Source organism: Salvelinus sp. IW2-2015, linkage group LG4q.1:29 (assembly GCF_002910315.2).
Source record: "Salvelinus sp. IW2-2015 linkage group LG4q.1:29, ASM291031v2, whole genome shotgun sequence".
Lineage (NCBI taxonomy): Eukaryota > Metazoa > Chordata > Actinopteri > Salmoniformes > Salmonidae > Salvelinus > Salvelinus sp. IW2-2015.
The window spans coordinates 19,894,164-19,914,041 of NC_036842.1; the positions used below are offsets into that span (position 1 = coordinate 19,894,164).

The 19,878-nt window shown below is 42.0% G+C and overlaps 2 protein-coding genes across 2 annotated transcripts; both read left to right on the forward strand.

Moving 5' to 3' along the window:
• The first annotated feature begins 5,435 nt into the window (after nucleotides 1-5,435).
• Nucleotides 5,436-10,406, forward strand: LOC111961609 (PR domain zinc finger protein 12-like). Its single transcript, XM_023984007.2, has 5 exons — nucleotides 5,436-5,789; nucleotides 7,801-7,991; nucleotides 8,212-8,367; nucleotides 8,650-8,761; nucleotides 9,140-10,406. The coding sequence occupies exons 1-5, from the start codon at nucleotides 5,570-5,572 to the stop codon at nucleotides 9,574-9,576; spliced, it is 1,116 nt and encodes a 371-aa protein (XP_023839775.1). The 5' UTR covers nucleotides 5,436-5,569; the 3' UTR covers nucleotides 9,577-10,406.
• Nucleotides 10,407-14,300: 3,894 nt separating this feature from the next.
• LOC111961610 (exosome complex component RRP4) lies at nucleotides 14,301-17,453 on the forward strand. The gene is made up of 9 exons (XM_023984008.3): nucleotides 14,301-14,467; nucleotides 15,071-15,172; nucleotides 15,368-15,413; nucleotides 15,507-15,596; nucleotides 15,781-15,846; nucleotides 16,060-16,128; nucleotides 16,230-16,406; nucleotides 16,624-16,752; nucleotides 16,979-17,453. The coding sequence occupies exons 1-9, from the start codon at nucleotides 14,340-14,342 to the stop codon at nucleotides 17,057-17,059; spliced, it is 888 nt and encodes a 295-aa protein (XP_023839776.1). The 5' UTR covers nucleotides 14,301-14,339; the 3' UTR covers nucleotides 17,060-17,453.
• Nucleotides 17,454-19,878: the final 2,425 nt, after the last annotated feature.

The following is a 19,878-nucleotide window of genomic DNA, read 5'->3' on the forward strand; positions in this document are numbered from 1 at the left end:
CTATTGTTTTATAAACAGATATATATTTTCTATAGACCTTTGCCATTTCTCAAATAAATGTTCCTTCTGCAAGCCTCTTGTGGTTGAAGTATACCATCGTTATTAGTTACTGTATGCCATGCTCAACACATGGTAAAAAATAAAATCTTAGTCTCCGTTATCTCCTTGGCAATGGGACTCTAGAAACATGCCACTTTTGATAAAGCTTCAACCGGAAGTGGCTTTTCATAGGTTAAGAAAGCATTTTCACTAACCCATTTCCTAACCTTAACCCAATTCTCCTAACCTGCTGTGTTATCCTAACCCGTCTGCAAGTTTTCCTAACCTGCTACAAAAAAGGCACTTTCTGTCGCAGTGGCTTGTTTTTAGGGATTCTCTTGACAAAACATACGTTGAAAGACAAACAAAATGTGCAAAGTTCATATGTCCAGAAGATGCATGGTCATTTAAAGGCAGTCTATTTACTGACGGTAAGGAAGAGGAGCTTACCCAATTACTGTTACTATATGTGCCATGATTGAATTAAGTCACCAAACATTACCTGATGACAGAACTACTAATTGTGTATATCTTAGTTGTCATGTATTGAATACGTTTGAAACGGGGACTTAAATTGACCTCTTAATTTCATTATATAAACCCCCTCACGAAGTGAAACTACCACAAGTTCTCATGTTTTCCCCCAAAGATGTTTGCTGTCAAAATCAGATCTGATGACTGAAAAAGGCCCGATGGGATTGTTAAATTGAGTGAATGGATTTTGAAGGCACTGGGTTTATTGGCATTGAAATATCAGTTTGACTGACTCAAGTCCACTGTCCATCACTTATAATAGGTATTCGTTGTTCATAACATTCTAAATCAACAGCAGGCAAGCCATTAGCCCACAATGAACTACAAGTTCCTTAAGTGAGTGGCCAAAAATATTAATTTAGTAGGGCTGTGACCAGTATCACTGTTTTCAATAGGACAAATGTAAACACGAAGCAGACCAAACTATTTGGTCCTTTAAACCTGTATGTAACTAGTGTATGCTATAGCTTGGAAAATCAATACAACTCTGGATGACTGTTTTCAACATTAGGGCTGTTTTCCTAAAGTTAAATCTGCTTAATGTTTTGTTTCCCTGCCCGGATGACGAGTATCGCCCCGGCCCTAAAATGTTGCACTATAATAGTGTCTTCTACATGGATTTTTAAAATACAGATATACTTGTTTATTTTAGCCAAAATGGTTCCCATAACCCAGAAGTTTTTTTTCCTAAATGATTTTCATAAACCTATTGCTATTTAAATCAATCCCAATGTCTGGGAAAGGTTATTTTTTTCAACCTGAGTGTCGGTTCTTCTATAGGCTCTTGTAGTTCATGAGATGTGATTGGGACAGCGATTCACCTACCATTGCTTCCAGACCAGGAGAGGCAGAGCCAGGCTGGACAATGTTTTCAGGTATGGCAAAACACTTGAAGTGGAATTTTCCTGGAGTTGTCCCATAACTCAGGTTATTTCTTATAGCAAAGCTTAAGAATTCACATTTAATAATGAAACCGGATAATACAGGTCTGATTGTTGTGGTGCACTCAAGTCATTTTTACGCAAAGACTGAGCATATTCTTTGATAAATGTTTTTCTTCATAACGTTCCTTAATCTTTGCTCTAGTCTCCAGCTCTTATGCTCCCTCCCTCTGGGACCTGTCCACAAGGGTGTCCCCGGTGCACCGTTGTTGAGCATCTTTGTCAACCCACATCTTTGCACTCCGCAGGGGGCCTCTGCCATAGTGGACCCTGCTGCCCCCCCCCCCCCCATTGATACTGTGCAGCTGTTTCCAAATCCAGCCCTCGATTCGGATCCTCTTGCTTTTTAATATGACGCCCCTGCGGGACAGTCCCTGGCCTAGTGGTCCATTGCGAAGGCGGCAGAATGTAGTTGTTCTCCAGATCTCCACCGTACTGTGTTTGAGAGCCATGATTATGAATGGGGGGACCATTCAGTTTGAATTTCTACGCTGCTGTATAGAAAACCTAATCCCTAGTATTATCACTAACTGTATATGCTGGGTTTTCGGTGTAGGCTGTGAGGGGCCATTCATATGAATGCGATGTGGACACTACAGTGTCTATGTATTATGGCTCATTCAATGTTCACAATGTTGGTCCTGAATAGCTGCCCTGTAGAGCAATGCATATTTTATTGAATAGGATTTATTGATTTGTTTAAGCAGGGCTGTCCATAGAAAAATGTATTCAATTACATATGGTGCAATCTCTGTTTTCACCGGTCTGAGTAAGTCAAAAGTGAGACAAATTATTTAATAAAATGCAAGCCTTTTATTATAGTTGATATAGTTTGTTTGGTCATTTTTAACATGACGTGTGTTTTTTACAATGAGGGTCCTATCTGAGCAGGTGTGTGTGTTTGGGGGGGGGGGGGTGTGTTCGCTCTCACTCTCTCTCTCTCACTCATGCATTCTCCCAGCTCTCCACCTTCTCTCACATACATCTGCATTCCTTCCTCTTTGCCCCCCCCCCCCCTCTTAAGCTCCAGTTCGTTAAGCAGGTTACTGTTCCATCACAGGAAAACGCAAACCCCTTAATGAGGGAGGCCGACTGGGAAGCCTCTCTCACCTTTCCTGCAGATGAGCTGTTCTACTGTATCCACCATGCTGGGATATCTACCTTAATCTCTTTGTAATGGTCCCAAGGAGGAGCCCGGTCTGCCAGTCCCTCTCAGTTGATGTTCTTTTGAGGTTGTAGTTAGTAGAAGGAAGGATTCAGCGTTGAAACTGATGTCGATTTGTCTTCTGGTTGAGAATGTTTGTGTTGGTTAATGTCTAATAAGAGCTTAGTGTTTTTAATATGATTTATTCATCCCACTTTAATTTTGAATGCTTGTAATATATCATGGATGCATGGGTAACGGTTGTTGTATTATGTAGGACTGTTTAAAGGAGAGGATGTCTGTAAAAAAAAATGATAAAGACAGGAAACGCTGATTTACAGTTCTTGAGACAATTAGGGTATTACGTGCATGGGCTTTTTTCAGGGGTGAAAGCGTTGAAGTGAACTCAAATATTAAAGTAACATGTCATGTAAGAACATTTAAAAAAAGTAGTCTGCAGCTATAGTTTGATTATTGAAGTAAAATGAGTCGTTTTAAATGGAATTGTAAAAAGGCCTACTCTGTTTTAAGCCCAACTACGCTCTGCCGTTATGAATCATTATCAATAACCTTCCTATACAGTATATTTGAATGATATTGCACCCTTTTAAAAAAGCCGTTAAAAAAAAATATATATATCGTAATTTTATGCAAAAGCATATAAGAACCTTTTAATTTAGTTGTTGTAGGTTTACAAGATAAAACTGAAATCCTGAGCTTTATTTCATACAACTACTTTGATATTTCGCACTTCAAAATGTTTGCTAAATATTGGAAGGAAATCCCATATAAAGGCTATTGTTTAATTCATTCACTTGAAATGAACAAATACTGGCATAAATAGTTTTTCAATATGGTTGAGCAGGGTGACTGGCTGCACTTGATGTGTCCATAGCTTTACCAGATAGAAAAATAAAAGGTTAATGCATAGATAAGCAAATAATCTAATCCATGCGTTACCCCGTTTCAATTAATTTAATTCTTCTTTATAAAGAATGGTCACTACCCCCTGGCCCTGCAAGCTGAAGACCCTTAGTGTAATAAATGCTGAAATGCATTACATGTAAATCAATCTGAGAACGAATCCTGTTCAGAGAGGGGGGACATTTCATTTGGGAAAGGGGACAAATGTAGAAAGGGATCCCTCCTAAAAAGCAGCTGTTTCCACAATCTTTTTTTGTGCCCGGTCACTCACCTTTTCACTATCTCTGCGTTCAAAACACCCCGTTCCATTTATAATCCATATATTTTCCATTTGAGTCCACATTCGCCAGAGCCCTACTTGCCCAGCTTTTCGGACCATCCCCTTATAGTTGTTGGGAAGAAAGGCGGAGTGCATGGGTGTCAAACTGTCCTCAAAACACCATGAACGATTGATTTGCAGCACTTTTCAGCCCCCTGACATTACTTGGAGAGGAACTGAATAGGAAACCCGCGAGCCGGGGACGGAATAAAGATGTTCTCTGCTGGAAGAGAAGGAGAACTGCTAATTTACCCCCAGTCCATCAAGCCCAAAAAATAGAGGAAAAAACAGAACTGTGGCTATTGAGAAGAAAGGGGCTGTATATACTCATCTAAATGCTGTCACAATATACTGAAGGGCTATGAACACCCATGAATATTAAACCGCTTACTTCAACAAGGGATAGAGAAGTGAACCAGCTTTGCATTGGGACAATGCGGTAAAGCACGTTAAGCTTGTTTCTATTCTGTAATTCCCGCACTACAACTCCCTGGAAGAAATTGTTTATTGCCGACCACATGAATACAGAATGCATGAGAAAGAACGTTTACGCAACTCCCAGACCCGATGACCTCATTTTGATGACAGACAAACGTTTAAACTAATTGTTGAACCAGTTTAAAGTTGACAGCGTTTTCATTCTGTTAAACGTGGGACTCAAACCCTGATTTGTCCTATTGGCCATTTGAATGGAATATGAAAACATGATTTTGACATGTTTAGCCAAATTTTATAGGAGACATTTGCTCTACGTTATGATATGTTATACATATTTCAATTGTATTAATAGGCCCTAAGTAACATAGCAATGTTGATTTTATATGTCGATTTGTATATTGACTAAATCTAGTGCTAAACTGGCGACGAGGTTGTTTTTTTGGAATGAGTTTCATGGAAGGCGGTGTTGGACATCTCTAATGAAGAAAAATCGTATCTGGTTGGTGTGTGAAGGGTGTTGAATAATTGTCAGTGACTTAGACAAAATGTGTGATACTCCCCTAATTGATTTTTGTTCGTTGAGGCCTATTTACCATCGGATGCGCACAAAAACGTGCATGTGTGCAGTTAAGAGATAATCCGTTAATATTGCTGAGTAGCATTGGCTACTTGTCCGTCTCTCCATTTCACTTACTCACTCACTCATTCAATTCAATTCTCTCTCTCTTTTCTCTCTCTTTTTCTCTCTCTCTCTCTCTCTCTCTCTCTCTCTCCCCCATCTCTCCCTCTCTACCTCCTGTCTCTTATACACATCTAGATGTGTATAAGAGCTCTCTCTCTCTCTCTCTCACACACACACACACACACCCTCCGTCTCTCTCTCTCTCTGAAAGTCTCCAATTACACCTCTATGGTGCCTGTCTCTTATACACATCTAGATGTGTATAAGAGACAGCTCTCTCTCTCTCTCTCTCTCTCTCTCTCTCTCTGAAAGGGGAGGACCGCCTAATAGAGGCAGCTTTTCTTCTGCTGGAGATGGTCTATACCATAAGGGGAGTGTCATTAATAGTTAATCAGAGAGGGGTCAGACCAGCCACATAGCCTACTGTATAAAGAGGACCCTCACTGAGAAAGGACGGAACATTTTCCAACCAGCCGTCTCACGGGAGGGAATATCCACTTTACATTTAGAGGCTTTCATATCTGACACGGTTTGCAGTAGTTTGCGAGATGGGCTCGGTATTACCCGCAGAGGCTTTAGCCCTAAAGTCTGTATTTAAATGTCAGAGTCGGTCCTTGTCTGACATTATCACGTCAGACATTCTGCACAGTTTCTTGTATGGAAGGTGGAGAAATGTGATCGGGGAGCATCTGATGGAGGATAGACAGAGTAGCATCAGTCCCAAGACAGCCTTCACAGCTGAGGTCCTCGCGCAGTCCTTCGCCGGAGGTAAGTTGCCCCTTTTGGAATTCTTCCAATAATTTCCAATAAAATCAGCCACGAGCCCAGGCCTGTTGCAATGTTTAACATCCTAATATTTGGACATTTGTTTTTGTAGTAATAATACCAAAGTGTGACAAATAATGAACTTTGAAATTGTACGTTTTATTTGACTATAACATTTACATTTTAGTAATTTAGCAGACGTTCTTATCTAGAGCGACTTCATTCATTCATCATAACATACAGTAGCTAGGTGGGACAACCACATATCACAGGCATAGCAAATAGGCCTACACTTGTCCTCAATAAAGAAGCTATCAGCAAAGTCAGAGCTGGAAGGGGGGGGGGGGGGTCAAGTGCAAATGTTGGTTCAGGGAAGTTTTTCTTTTATTTGTATTTATTGGGGGTGGGTATTATTTAAGATACCATTTGAAGAGGTAGGGTTTCAGGTATTTTCGGAAGATGGGCAGGGACTCTGCTGTCCTAGCTTCAGGGGGAAGCTTGTTCCAGCATTGGGGTGCCAGGACAGAGAAGAACTTGGACTGGGCTGAGCGGGAGCTGCCCTCACGAGTCTTACCTAAAACAAAAATAGCCTAGATTTACTTTTTTATTTCACAACTTCTGTCTGTTGTTAGCCTATGGCAAGAAAATGACCCCCTTGACAATAATTGACTAAAAAGTGTTAAAATAGACCTTTAGTTAGAATGTATTCAGCCAAATAACATTAGTCAGGTCTCATCATGCATGTCGTTGAGAGTGAACCAAAAAAGTGGGAACGTTCACTCCTCTGTTCTTCCCAAGGTCTCTGTGACTTTCTCATTAGGTCTACTGTTCTCCTGTATTTTCCTTCATTGGCCCTTTTATTTCCACGCATTTAACGCATTAACTAATTTAGCGCTTTGAGACCATGCATTTAGAAGCTTGTTAGGCGTGTAACTGTTGCTGACTGAAAGACGAAGGGTATTCAATTCATTTGGTTAACTTTGTGCTTGACCTGAGAAAGTTTCCACTTAAACCGAGGGGAGAGAAAGGTTCCCTTTCTTTGGTGTCCCGGATTTGATCCGGCATTCATCAATCTCCCGGCAGTCTATTTTCCTCCTTTGGCAGCTATGGGGCTCCGGCACTTTTCACTTTCTGTTCCCCAGATAATGCGCGGTGAAGGCTAAATCTATTGCCATTCATACCATGTCAACCATCTAATCGCCTTTCCATTTTTTTGTTTGAGAAATTCCTGGGGCTTTTAAACAAGTCCTCATTTAATTCAGCGCAAATGTATTGCTACAAAGTTCTTAAAGGATAATGAATTTGGAATTAGCCGTTTCTTTCAGTTGGACATAATGAATATCGCATCTGAAGCATGACCGATTGCTGGACCCTGAGCAATAGAAGACCATTTAACCTCTATTCAGGCCGTCTTTTCGCAGTTTTAAATACATTTTCTTTGATTCTGACATTAAATAATCCCAAGAGTTTTATTTTTTAACGTTTTGAATGAGAATGAAAATGCTTTCCGAGTTTTTTTTTCTTTTCAACAAACTTTCAATTCATCAATTTAATCGAATTAAACGGTGGATAAGAAGTTGCTTAATATTTCATGACCAAAATAAGATGCAATCTATTTGCTGTGTTGGCAATTACAAAATGTTAAACACCTAATTCATGAGGAGCATAAACATTATTTAAGACCACCCCCTGTTTAAGATTTTCCAATTCATAAAGTTTTATCAAAAGGGTTATCAAAGTATCATTTTTAGTGAATCTTTTATTCGAAATATATGTATTATATATATCAACCATTTTGCTTTTTGGCCTTTATTTAAAGGACATGCAATAATATTAGCACTAATGCACAATGTCTGACTTAAACCACTCCTATCCTCAATGTTTTTTAGGCAAATTGTTTAGCTTGGGTACTATTTCATACATTTCTCTTTCATGCATGGATAGATTGACGAAATTCACAGCTTTGATGAATTGTACACAGCAGTAAAATATCCTATTTTTCTCTTCCCTGCAGAGGTCCAGAAGCTCTCCAGCCTGGTGCTGCCCAGTGAGGTGATCATTGCCCAGAGCTCTATCCCTGGCGAGGGCCTGGGCATTTTCTCCAAGACCTGGATCAAGGCGGGCACAGAGATGGGTCCGTTCACTGGCAGGGTAATCTCCCCTGAGCACGTAGACCTGCTCAAGAACAACAACCTCATGTGGGAGGTGAGAATCAGCTGGGCAGCTATAGGGACTGATCTGCTTTCACAATTAGGCAGGGAATAATGGAAGCAAGACAGCAATGAATCTCTGTGTATGTCATGTTTTTGTGGGGGAAGCACAGGTTTAAGGGGGGCATAATCTGTCTTGTTCACAAGCTGTATGTACAAGAAGCTATATGTTAACATTGTACCAGACTCTTAAGATCTTGCTGTTGTTCTTATAGGTGTTCAACGGGGACGGCACGGTGCGCTACTTCATTGATGCCAGCCAGGAGGACCATCGCAGCTGGATGACCTATATCAAGTGTGCACGCAACGAACAGGAGCAGAACCTGGAGGTGGTGCAGATCGGCAGCAGCATCTTCTACAGAGCTGCAGAGGTGAGAACCAAGCCAGATACTATCACTCCAAACTGACATGAAGCCTATGGCATGTCTAGGTTTTATGTTGTGGCTGAAATAATGACAAGTTCTGCAGTTAAGCTCATTCGTTTGTAGGCCTTCTTTGTTGGTGTCAAATCTATAGACTGACTTGTAATTTAATTTCCCCTTGCCCATATAGAAGTAAGGGCAACCTATTGTCATCTGCTGAACAGCGCGACCTTCTGGCGTTCCCGGTACTCCTGTTCGTTCTGAACATTTTCCTTCTCCTGCTCTCTATAGACTATCCCTCCAGACCAGGAGCTGCTGGTGTGGTATGGAAACTCCCACAACACCTTCCTTGGTATTCCCGGCGTTCCCGGTACTGAGGAGCATCAGAGAAAGAGCCGGAATGGTGAGACCCTTGCCCCTCAGGCTACAGAGAGAGAGAGAGAGGGGGGGGGGGGGGGTGATGACTATCAAAATCATTAAACAGACAAAGACTGGCATTTGGGCAGCCACTCATGACCTCTTTAGAGCTGGTTAATGTGGCTGTGGATAAACTGTATGGGCCTATTGAGTATTTAGAAAACCAGATAACAGGCTTCTTTATCTGTGGGGCCAGTGTTTATGGGCTCTGCTGCAGACAACAGATTTACATCACTCTTATTTATTGCAAAGTACTGAAAATACATTGATTCTATCCCATGTTAAATTCAACATTAGAAACGTCAGTCACATTAGTTTGTGAATCAAACAACTCAGTCACTCTGCTTCTCCTTTCCCCTGACAGAGGACTCTCACTCCTGTGACGGCTCTTTATCGTGCTCCCCCTCCTCCTCTTCTTCCCCGTCTGTGACCAGCCGCATGCGCTGCGTCATCTGCCACCGGGGCTTCAACTCTCGTAGCAACCTGCGCTCCCACATGCGCATCCACACCCTGGACAAGCCGTTCATCTGCCGCTTCTGCAACCGCCGCTTCAGCCAGTCGTCCACCTTGCGCAACCACGTGCGACTGCACACCGGAGAGCGCCCCTACAAGTGCCACGTGTGCCAGAGCGCCTACTCCCAACTGGCAGGGCTGCGGGCACACCAGAAGAGTGCCAGGCACAGACCAGGGGCGGCGGGCGCAGACACTGCCTCCCAAGTCTCACCTCCTCCCCCACCGATCAACAGGCTGTCCCAACACCAGGTCCCCCTGGTTCACCATATCCCCACCATGGTGCTATGATAGCAGAGAGGAGAGAGAGACACTTGCTAATACAAACTACACTTTACCCATGCACACCTGGGTCACAGGTTGCGCTCTCTCTCTCTCTCTCGCAGAGGATGGGCAGCCACTGTTTGCTCGTATGGCAGGCATTGCAATAACTTTGTGTTGTGCCAGAGAGTGTGATTGGGTGTATGCCTGGTGGGTTGAACTGATGGTACAGACATTCTTAAATACTTTTTACTGGTTGCCTTATTTACAATCTAGTCTCCTTAGACTTACTGGATATTATGTTTGTAATTCTCACAAAAAAGGTCTCATGTAGAGGGTCAACTGTTAGTAGAGTCAACTGTTCTACTAGTGCCTGCTCAAAGAACCTGAACAAAGGACTGAATGTTGGTTTCAAGAGTATTTTGAGAGTAACTGTCCGTTTATCTTTGTTTGTATACTCAAAACAGTATTGCAAGGACGCAGGAGACCAAAGGAAATAGTTTTCTATTCTAGTCAATAATTCAATTGGTAAAGACAAGTACTCTGTATTTCAGATAATTATGTTTTACCATAACAGATTAAGTTTTTGGATGGTTCTGTCATGAATTCAACTTTACATCCTGTCATCTTAGCCCCACCAACTCAGGGAGAAGGTTGCTTGAATAGTAAAGTAGCAAAGGAGAATTCAAATGAAATATACAGTATGTAGAAATTGGAGAGCAGCAGTGTACTTTCATTTCAGCCTTATCAAAATTTGACACTGTGTAATAGACACTTTATTTCTGTATATTCATGTAAAGCATTGTGTAATTCTGAACTGTATGTGAATGTAAATACATATGCGCTTTCCTTATATTCTAAATAAATAATGATATTAACAAGTCTGCATTGTGGTCTTTACTTTTGACCTTTTGGTAGCCTACTATGAAGCCTCCTAGCATGTTGGGAATGTTTATTAGCTGTGAAGGAAGCAATAAACAAACATTTAAAGCACACAAGCAGATACACTACATGACCAAAAGTATCTGGACACCTGCTTCGGACATCTCATTCCAAAATCATGGGCATGAATATGAAGTTGGTCCCCCCCTTGCTGCTATAACAGCCACCACTCTTCTGGGAAGGCTTTCCACTAGATATTGGAACGTTGCTGAGAGGACTTACTTTCATTCAGCCACATTAGTGATGTCGGACACTGATGTTGGGCAATTAGGCCTGGCTCGCAGTCGGCGTTCCAATTCATCCCAAAGGTGTTTGATGGGGTTGAGGTCAGGGCTCTGTGCAAGCCAGTCAAGTTCTTCCACACTGATCTCAACAAACCATTTCTGTAGGGACCTCACTTTGTGCACGGAGGCATTTTCATGTGGTTTTCGACTCTCTCTCTCTCTACCGCACCTGCTGTCTCAAATTCTGAATGCTCAGCTATGAAAAGCTGACATTTTGCACCCTCTACAACCACTGTGATTATTATTATTTGACCCTGCTGGTCATCTATGAATGTTTGAACATCTTGGCCATGTGCCGTTACAATCTCCACCCGGCACAGCCAGAAGAGGACTGGCCACCCCTCAGAGCCTGCTTCCTCTCCAGGTTTCTTCCTAGGTTCCTGCCTTTCTAAGGAGTTTTTCCTAGCCACAGTGCTTCTACATCTGCATTGCTTGCTGTTTGGAGTTTTAGACTGGGTTTCTGTATAGCACTATGTGACATCGGCTTATGTAAAAAGGGATTTAGAAAAATATTTGATTGATTGATTGAAATAGGAAAGGGTCTTCCCCAAACTGTTGCCACAAAGTTGGAAGCACAGAATTGTCTAGAATGTCATTGTATGCTGTAGCATTAAGATTTCCCTTCACTTGAACTAAGGTGCTTAGTCGGAACTATTAAAAACAGCCCCAGACAATTATTCTTCCTTCACCAAACTTTACAGTTGGCACTATGCATTTGGGCAGGTAACGTTCTCCTGGCATCCGCCAGACCCAGATTTGTCTGTCGGACTGCCAGACGGTAAAGTGCGATTCGTCACTGCAGAGGACGCGTTTCCACTGCTCCAGAGTCCAATGGCGTCGCGCTTTACACCACTCCAGCCAACGCTTGGCATTGCGCATGGTGATCTTAGGCTTGTGTGTAGCTGCTCGGCCATGGAAACCCATTTCATTGATCTCCTGGCGAACATTTCTTGTGCTGACGATTTTTCCAGAGACAGTTTGGAACTCGGTAGTGAGTGTTGCAACCGAGGACAGATGATTTTTACGCTTTACACGGTTCAGCACTTGGCGGTCCCGTTCTGCGAGCTTTTGTGGCCTACCACTTCGCGTCTGAGCCGTTGTTGCTTCTAGACGTTTTCACTTCACAAAAACAGCACTTACAGTTGACCGGGGCAGTTGTAGCAGGGCAGAGATTTGATGAACTGACTTGTTGGAAAGGTGGCATCCTATAACAGTGCCATGTTGAAAGTCCCTGAGCTCTCCAGTAAGGCCATTCTACTGCCAATGTTTGTCTATGGAGATTGCATGGCTGTGTGCTGGTGCTGCTGAAATAGCTGAATCCACTAATTTAATGGGGTGTCCACATACTTTTGTACATACAGTGTATAATGGAGCAATAATAATATTTATTTGGGAGGACAGTAGCTCCTCCCCACTCCTCCGTGCACCTCTTAGCGAGGCAGTGATTTTCATCTTCCTCCCTGGGTCTCCTGCGAGAGGCAGGGACTCCCTGTGGACAGGTGTGTGTGTTGACTCCCTGGCAGTGTTGAGTCCCTGGTGAGGGGTGAATAAGACCTCATTCTCTACCTGGGCAACGTTAATTGTGATTTCCCTGTTCACATGTTGGAGGAACCTGAAGTGGAGGCTGCATGGACTGTGGATGAGGTGCATCTTGAGGGAGGCAATAGTGGGGAGCCACATCCAGCAGTGGCCACACCGGCACATCTCAGCACCATCCTCCTGGCGGACCTTAAATGGGGGTGAATGTCTTCATGTAGGTAGCTGGTCTTGAAGATGTGTGGTGTTTGGCCCCCGGATGTGAAACATCTTACCACTGCCATCCAACTCGAACTTGAATGGTTCAGACCCTGAAGGTAACAGACATCAGTTGAAAAGCAATGTCCACACAAAATATGTTAACCGCATTTTATGCTCTACATACAGTACCAGTCTAAAGTTTGGACACACCTACTCATTCCAGGGTTTTATTTTTTACTGTTTTCTACATTGTAGAATAATAGTGAAGACATCAAAATTATGAAATAACACATATGGAATCATGAAGTAACCAAAAAAGTGTTAAGAGAGGCACAATATGATCACACCAAACAGCAATACTGAAATCCACAAGATAAGTACAAATAATACAGACAGAATATTCCAACGAAATGATAACACAGCAAAAAGCCAAGATTTATCTGGGGTGTTCCCCATACTGGAGCCATGCTGAGGCATTGGGTCCAGTGTAGCAGTGACAGAGGTGCTGGAGACAGTAGCCTCAGCAGGGAGGCTGGCTGGGACAGAGGCTCCAGAGCAGCTGTGTTGGATAAATCTTCTCTCAGCCTCATTGCAAAATTTGTAGAATTGTATGAGATTAGCTATAAAACTGCAAATTGTTCTCTTTGCACGAAGGCAAAATGTGTACATTTGCAGGAAGTTGGCTCAAATTTCTGCAGGCCCACCCACCAACGAATTTCTGGCTACACTACTGCTCCAGAGACTCCATCAGGACTAGTAGGCCAGGTTGGAGATTCTGTCTGACCTGTTAATGAATGGCAGACAAACATGCAATTAACAAACCAAAACATGTTTTACATTTTATATTCCTTTTCATTCAAAAATGTCTTACTGATCACTCTGACACTTACCTGTCTCAATCAGACGTTGCCAGTGTGTTTCGAGTTTTAACACCACCATGGCTTCCAGGTGGCCTTCATACACTACTCTCTCTGCCAGAGTTTTTGGTTTGAAGACATTGGAATTCATTTTACACGACTTAAGCCTACTTAGCAAAATTGTGTTATGAATGTAAATGTGTGTCTGCTGAAAAATCAGCATGTTTGGTTCTGTTTCCCTGGTTGAATCAACGTTGTCCACGTAATAAAAAAACAATATTAATCACTGTGATGACGTTGAATCAATGTGGAAAACTGATTGGGATTTGCAAAAGTCATCAACGTAAAGGAATTTCGTATTTCTTCACCCAACTTTTAACCAAGCCCTGCTGCCGTCAGATGGCGCTATAATTACTGATGTGGTTTGACATTGGAGAATAACGTTGTTGTTGTTGATATCACGTTGAAGTCACGTTTGTTGACTTCACCAAATGTAAATTAAAACTAGATTTGAAATGACGTCTGTGCCCAGCGGGAGACTATTCCACAGAACTAGAATGAGATTCTAGTTTATGGCGATAGTCATCAATGACAGTGACTGGGGTTAACATTGGTTTGGAAGAATACATACATTTATTGTTTAAAGATATGATTTTGCGTTTGTATATTTATTGCCCTTTTTACACCTAATAATAATAAAAAATGCTGTAGGTGGGTTGAAGTACTGCTTCAAGTTCACCTGATGGCGCAAGAAACTAAAAATCATCTCCAGCGTCCTTACGTAAACAATGTTTTTTGCAAAGCCGTTTGAAATATTGTGAAATAAATTATAAAATGAATAAATGTCCAGAGGCATTATTTAGATTTTGTGGAAATCCGTATAGGTAAATTCCAATGAGTGGTAAATTCTGCAAGTATCTGATGACGTCAATTACAAGCGCCGTTTGAGTTAACAGAACAGAAGACAGAAAGCATGGCTGCGGATATGAGATTGCCAACTATTCGGAAACAAGTAGCGTTATCATCCTCTCTGTCTGCTTTGGATGGAAAAGATCTAGTTGTTCCCGGTGATGTGATCACATCAGATACAGGGTTTATGAGGTATGTCTACAAGCTTGTATGAACATCACAAGAACAAGGTAACAGTCTGTCAACATGCTGCTCCCATCTAATACAATTTTGAGTCTGAGTTTTATCTCTTTACTGTAAATCAATATTAATCGACGTCTTGTTTATTACCTCTTTGCTTTAGATAGGTAGCTAGCTATATAGCTAGGAAGCTATTGATATTGACTAGATATGTCAGGTCTCACTTGTTAGTGCATAAATACACTACATGATCTAAAGTATGTGGACACCTGCTCGTCGAACATCTCATTCCAAAATCATAAAACAGCCCCTGTCAGCAACAGGTGTGGCTGAAATAGCTGAATACAATCATTTAAAGGGGTGTCCACATACTTTTGTATATATAGTGTAATATTCTGCAAGTGTCACTCGTAGAGTAGCTAAGGTTAGGCTTACCTATTTACTTGATTATTGTTAATATTTGCTGCACAATTTCAAGTTTCTCTTAAATTAATCATAGAACTTATACCAAGTTAATTTGAATGATATTGATGGGCAGTAATTTACTTGCATACAGGACATTTTAAGTGGGTATATAGTGAGTCATGACTAGACCATAGATGCTTTTCATTCTAGGGGTCATGGGACTTACATGGATGAAGAAAAACTAACAGCCTCTGTGGCTGGAGAGGTGGAGAGAGTGAACAAGCTCATCTGTGTACGGCCGCTCAAGACCAGGTAAGTGGACCAGGTGTCACAGTAATGTCTGTAATCCTAGGGTTAGATTTACCCCACTGGTTAGCTACTGACTCTGTTTTAATACAACTTTTCCATTGCGCAGCATCTGCTTTTATTGTATCACCCTGTTTGTCTGTAAAAAAACAAAATCACTTTTTTATCACTTGTGCCATCTTTATCTGTTCTTATTCCCAGGTTCAACGGGGAGGTTGGAGATGTGGTGGTTGGGAGGATCACAGAGGTATGTTTCTGTTTGAGGTGGTAAAGCTAATAGTGCCCTGGGGTGATCGTGCTTCTCCTGGTTGGAGCTTAGTGTTTGTCTGCCATTTTGTAGGTGCAGCAGAAGCGCTGGAAGGTGGAGACCAACTCCAGACTGGACTCTGTGTTGCTGCTGTCCTCTGTCAATCTGCCCGGAGGAGAGCTGGTGAGTGGAATGGACAGCATATATCTGGGAATTAGGAAATGTGGTTGGGTAATGTGTGCTTGTTCCTCTTAGCACCCGGTGCAACCAAGTAGTACTGACACTGTTGGTGAAACTTCTTTGGATATTTGTTTACATTCTCTTTCTCGGTCTTACCATCAATCAATCTTTCTATATCTGTCCTTAGAGGAGACGGTCAGCAGAAGATGAGCTCACCATGAGAGACTACCTTCAGGAGGGGGACCTCATCAGTGTATCCTCTGACGCTTATCACCAACCTGGGCCCTTCTGCCTTTATAATGTCCATCCTACCTTCCAGCCTACTCTACATGGAATTTTATTATGTTTAGATTCCTTTCTTTGGCTCTACCATCTACTAGTAGCAAGTGTCATACTCTCATTGATTATGCATTATATTTTGTATGTGACTATGGTCAAAATTCTCCTTGACCAAGTTTACGCTCAGGCAGAGGTACAGTCTGTTTTCTCAGATGGAGCGCTCTCTCTTCACACCCGCAGTTTAAAGTATGGAAAGGTACGATTATTAAATTTTTTCTGTGTAAATACCCTTTTTTAAGTGATTGAAAATGTAAACCATTTCTCATATCTTATTCCTTCGCACCTACATCACATCAGTTGGGGCAAGGAGTTCTTGTGCAGCTATCTCCCTCTCTGATCAAGAGACAGAAAACCCACTTCCACAACCTGCCTTGTGGGGCCTCCATCATCCTGGGCAATAATGGCTTTGTGTGGCTGTACCCCACCCCAGGACATCAGGACGAGGAGGCTGGAGGATACTACACCAGTCTGGAGGTAAGAGCTGCCTGGGGCTACACAGCTTTGAGCGGGAATACAATGGATCCAACCGCTATGTAGATACACACACATTTTAGTAGCACTTCATTGTATCTTTCAACAAGACATAACGGTTTTACTTTCACTAGATTGTTATATTATCTACGCTGACCCTTCTGTTCCCCTTTTTCACCTCACTGTAACCTCTCCCTCTCTCCCCGCCTTGCCCTCTTAGCCTGTCTCTCTCTCAGATCGGGAGGTGATCTCACGGTTGAGGAACTGCTTGCTGGCCTTGGGGGCACACAAGGTGCTTCTGTACGACACCAGTGTGCTCTACTGTTACGAGTCATCACTCCCACACCAGGTAACACTGTCTATACTGATCTAGGTAATGGAAAGAGGATCTGAGGGAAGCAAACCTTTCCATTCATTCAATTAGATCATTCTTTCAAAAGGGACTCGACGCAAGCCATTTTGTATGACACATGATCTATAGCCATCCAAGTCCTAATGATGTTGCATTTTTAGCGAATTCCATCAGACTTCAGAGTTCACAAAGCATATTTAGTTACAGGTTTCTCTCTTTCTAGATCAAGGATATCTTAAAACCAGAGGTGATGGAGGAGATTGTGATGATGACGCGTCAGAAACTTGTCGAACTGGAGGGTTAGAGTACCAGATGCAACCTTCCTTAACGTAATGGAAGGTTTGTGTTCCCTGCATTCCAAGTTTAGGCATCAAGGCCTTAAAACCACATTGGGGACTAAACCCAAGGTCTGAACTTGTCTCTCAACCAGAAGATACCGTGACCTGTATATCCCCTTTTTGATACAATCTTCTGGCTTCACCAGGAAATGTATTTCTCTGCAGTTTAGTTTATGAAGCCAAAAATATAAATGCATCAAGTGTTGGTCTCATGTTTCATGAGCTGAAATGAAAAAATCCCTGAAATTTACCATACACACAAGAAGCTTATTTCTCTCAATTTGTGTGTACAAATTTGTGCACATCCCTGTTAGTGAGCATCTCCTTTGCCAAGATAATCCATCCACCTGACAGCTGTGGCATATCAAGAAGCTAATTAAACAGCATGATCATTGCACAGGTGCACCTTGTGCTGGGGACAATAAAAGGCCACTTTAAAATGTGCAGTTTTGTCACACAACACAATGCTACAGATGTCTCAAGTTTAGAGGGAGCATACAATTGGCATGCTGACTGCAGGAATGTTCACCAGAGCTCTTACCAGATAATTTTATGTTAATTTCTCTACCATAAGCTGCCCCTAGTGTCGTTTTAGAGAATTTGGCAGTACGTCCAACTGGCCGCACATGTAACCACGCCAGCCCAGGACCTCCACATCTGGCTTCTTCACCTGTGGGATAGTCTGAGGGGGCGTGGTGAGGAGTATTTCTATCTGTAATAAAGAAACTTATTCTGATTGGCTGGGCCTGACTCCCCAGTGGGTGGGCCTGGCTGCCAAGTGTGTGGGCCTATGCTTTCCAAGGCCCATCCATGGCTGCACCCCTGCATAGTTGTGAAATCTATAGATTAGGGCTTAATGAATTTATTTCAATTGACTTATTTCCTTATATGAACTGTAATTCAGTAAACTTTGAAGTTGTTTATTTTTGTTAAGCATATAAACTATAGCTATGTTTCTCAATAGACATCTATATTGGAGAGGGATGGTAATTGATTTACTGAATTAAAATGTTCCTGTGTTCTGCAACCAAGGACCCAGCTGTTCCTCATTTCTTTGTGGTTGTTTTTTAGAGAACTGTAGTAGATGACTGTTGATAATGTGTCATACTTTTGTATGAATAACTACTCTTTTGAGAAATAAATACTCAGAGCTACTAATGCCTCAAGCTATCAGTGTGTAAAACCTTGCTCTTATCATGCTTGTAAGTAGTGTGTTTTTATTTACAGGTTTCCCAATTAGATTATTTTACTTCAAGGGCACATGTAATGAGAGATCCTTGTGGAGGAATCTTAGACAGCCTCCCAATGTCCATTAAAAAAAGTGTTTTTCCTCACCTAATTCTTTTTATGTTTTGTTTACTCCTACTTTCAAAAGATGAGTTAAAGTCAGTAAATACAAAATAGGGAAGGAAAATGCATACCAGCTTGCAAAGCCTTCCTCCTAACGTTTTGGTTCATAAAATCAACTTTACTTGATCAACAGTTGATCATTTGCTGTCCTTTTATGTCAAGTCTATGACTTGTGCTACATTTACATAGTACATACAGTATGTCATGTCCCATCACAGAAGATATTGTCTGGGTCCCATCTACTTGCCCACGCATGAACGCACGCTCTGACGTAAAACGTATCCCCACCCCCACATTTAGTAAACCACCTTGCGTACGGAAATATGGCGGCCTCAGCGACGACTGTCCTACCGGTGTATATTGTTAATATTTTATCGAAAGAGCAATAAATACGTTTAGAAACGAGGGAGATAGAAACGACGAGCTTGCTAGTTGCACATGTTGAGAAGGAGCTGCGAAAACGCCCAAGCATCACACTGGTTGGCTCGAGAAGTTTGGAGTATGCGCCTTGGTTAAAGTGCCTGGGTCGGGGTGCACGGGAGAGAAACTCCGCAAGACAGAAAGAGTGGACACGAAGTTTGAATAGGAATTGAATACTAAGGGTTGGGAGGACACTGGACATTTCGACAAACCTTTATTAATGTTGTCAATATTGAGTCAAACGAGACGACGAAGTACACCGTCCGAAGTTAGAACTGGTTATTAGTAGTTTGACTGTTCTGATGTTAATTACCAGGGTCTCGCGCGGCATACCACCATCTAGCCAGTAAGGCTAGCTCCATCGTTAGCTGGAGCTAGTATTCCAACAAACAAAATGTTGCACAGCCATTCTTGCATCTTCATAGCTACTAAAGAACATTCAGTTGTCAGAAGTTTTATTCAAATACAGAGCGTGTTTAAACCATTTACACTTGCTTTCTGGTGAAGCAAGTGCCTACCATCTGAGTAATGCCAACGTTAGTTAGTTAGCTAAGTTTCCCATGATTTTTCCTCAAACACATTTTATCCCGCGGTAGTGTCTTGTCATGCATAATTGTGGCCTGAAAAACACTGCGAGATGTCCAGATGACAGCAAAATTTTAGCTCAATGTCAAATATACAATCAGTCATGTCAAATCAGTGGATTGCATGGTGCTGAAGATCAATACGTTTGTTGACCAAATATGGAACGTAGGCCTACATTCTATTATTACATGCTGGATGAATGTATGCCATCATAATTAGGCCTTAGATCTTCATGTATGTGTCTTGATTGGGGCTCCTCCAGTATCCTCCTATTTGACTGCCTGTGTCTTAAATAAAAGACACAAGTGCCATAAGAGACCAGATCTCATCTGACAGTAAGACTCTACCAAAGCAGTCAATGCATGATCAAGAGGGTGGAATCAGTGAGAAGGACTTGCCGGTCTATTTGCCATTGCATTGACCTCCATCA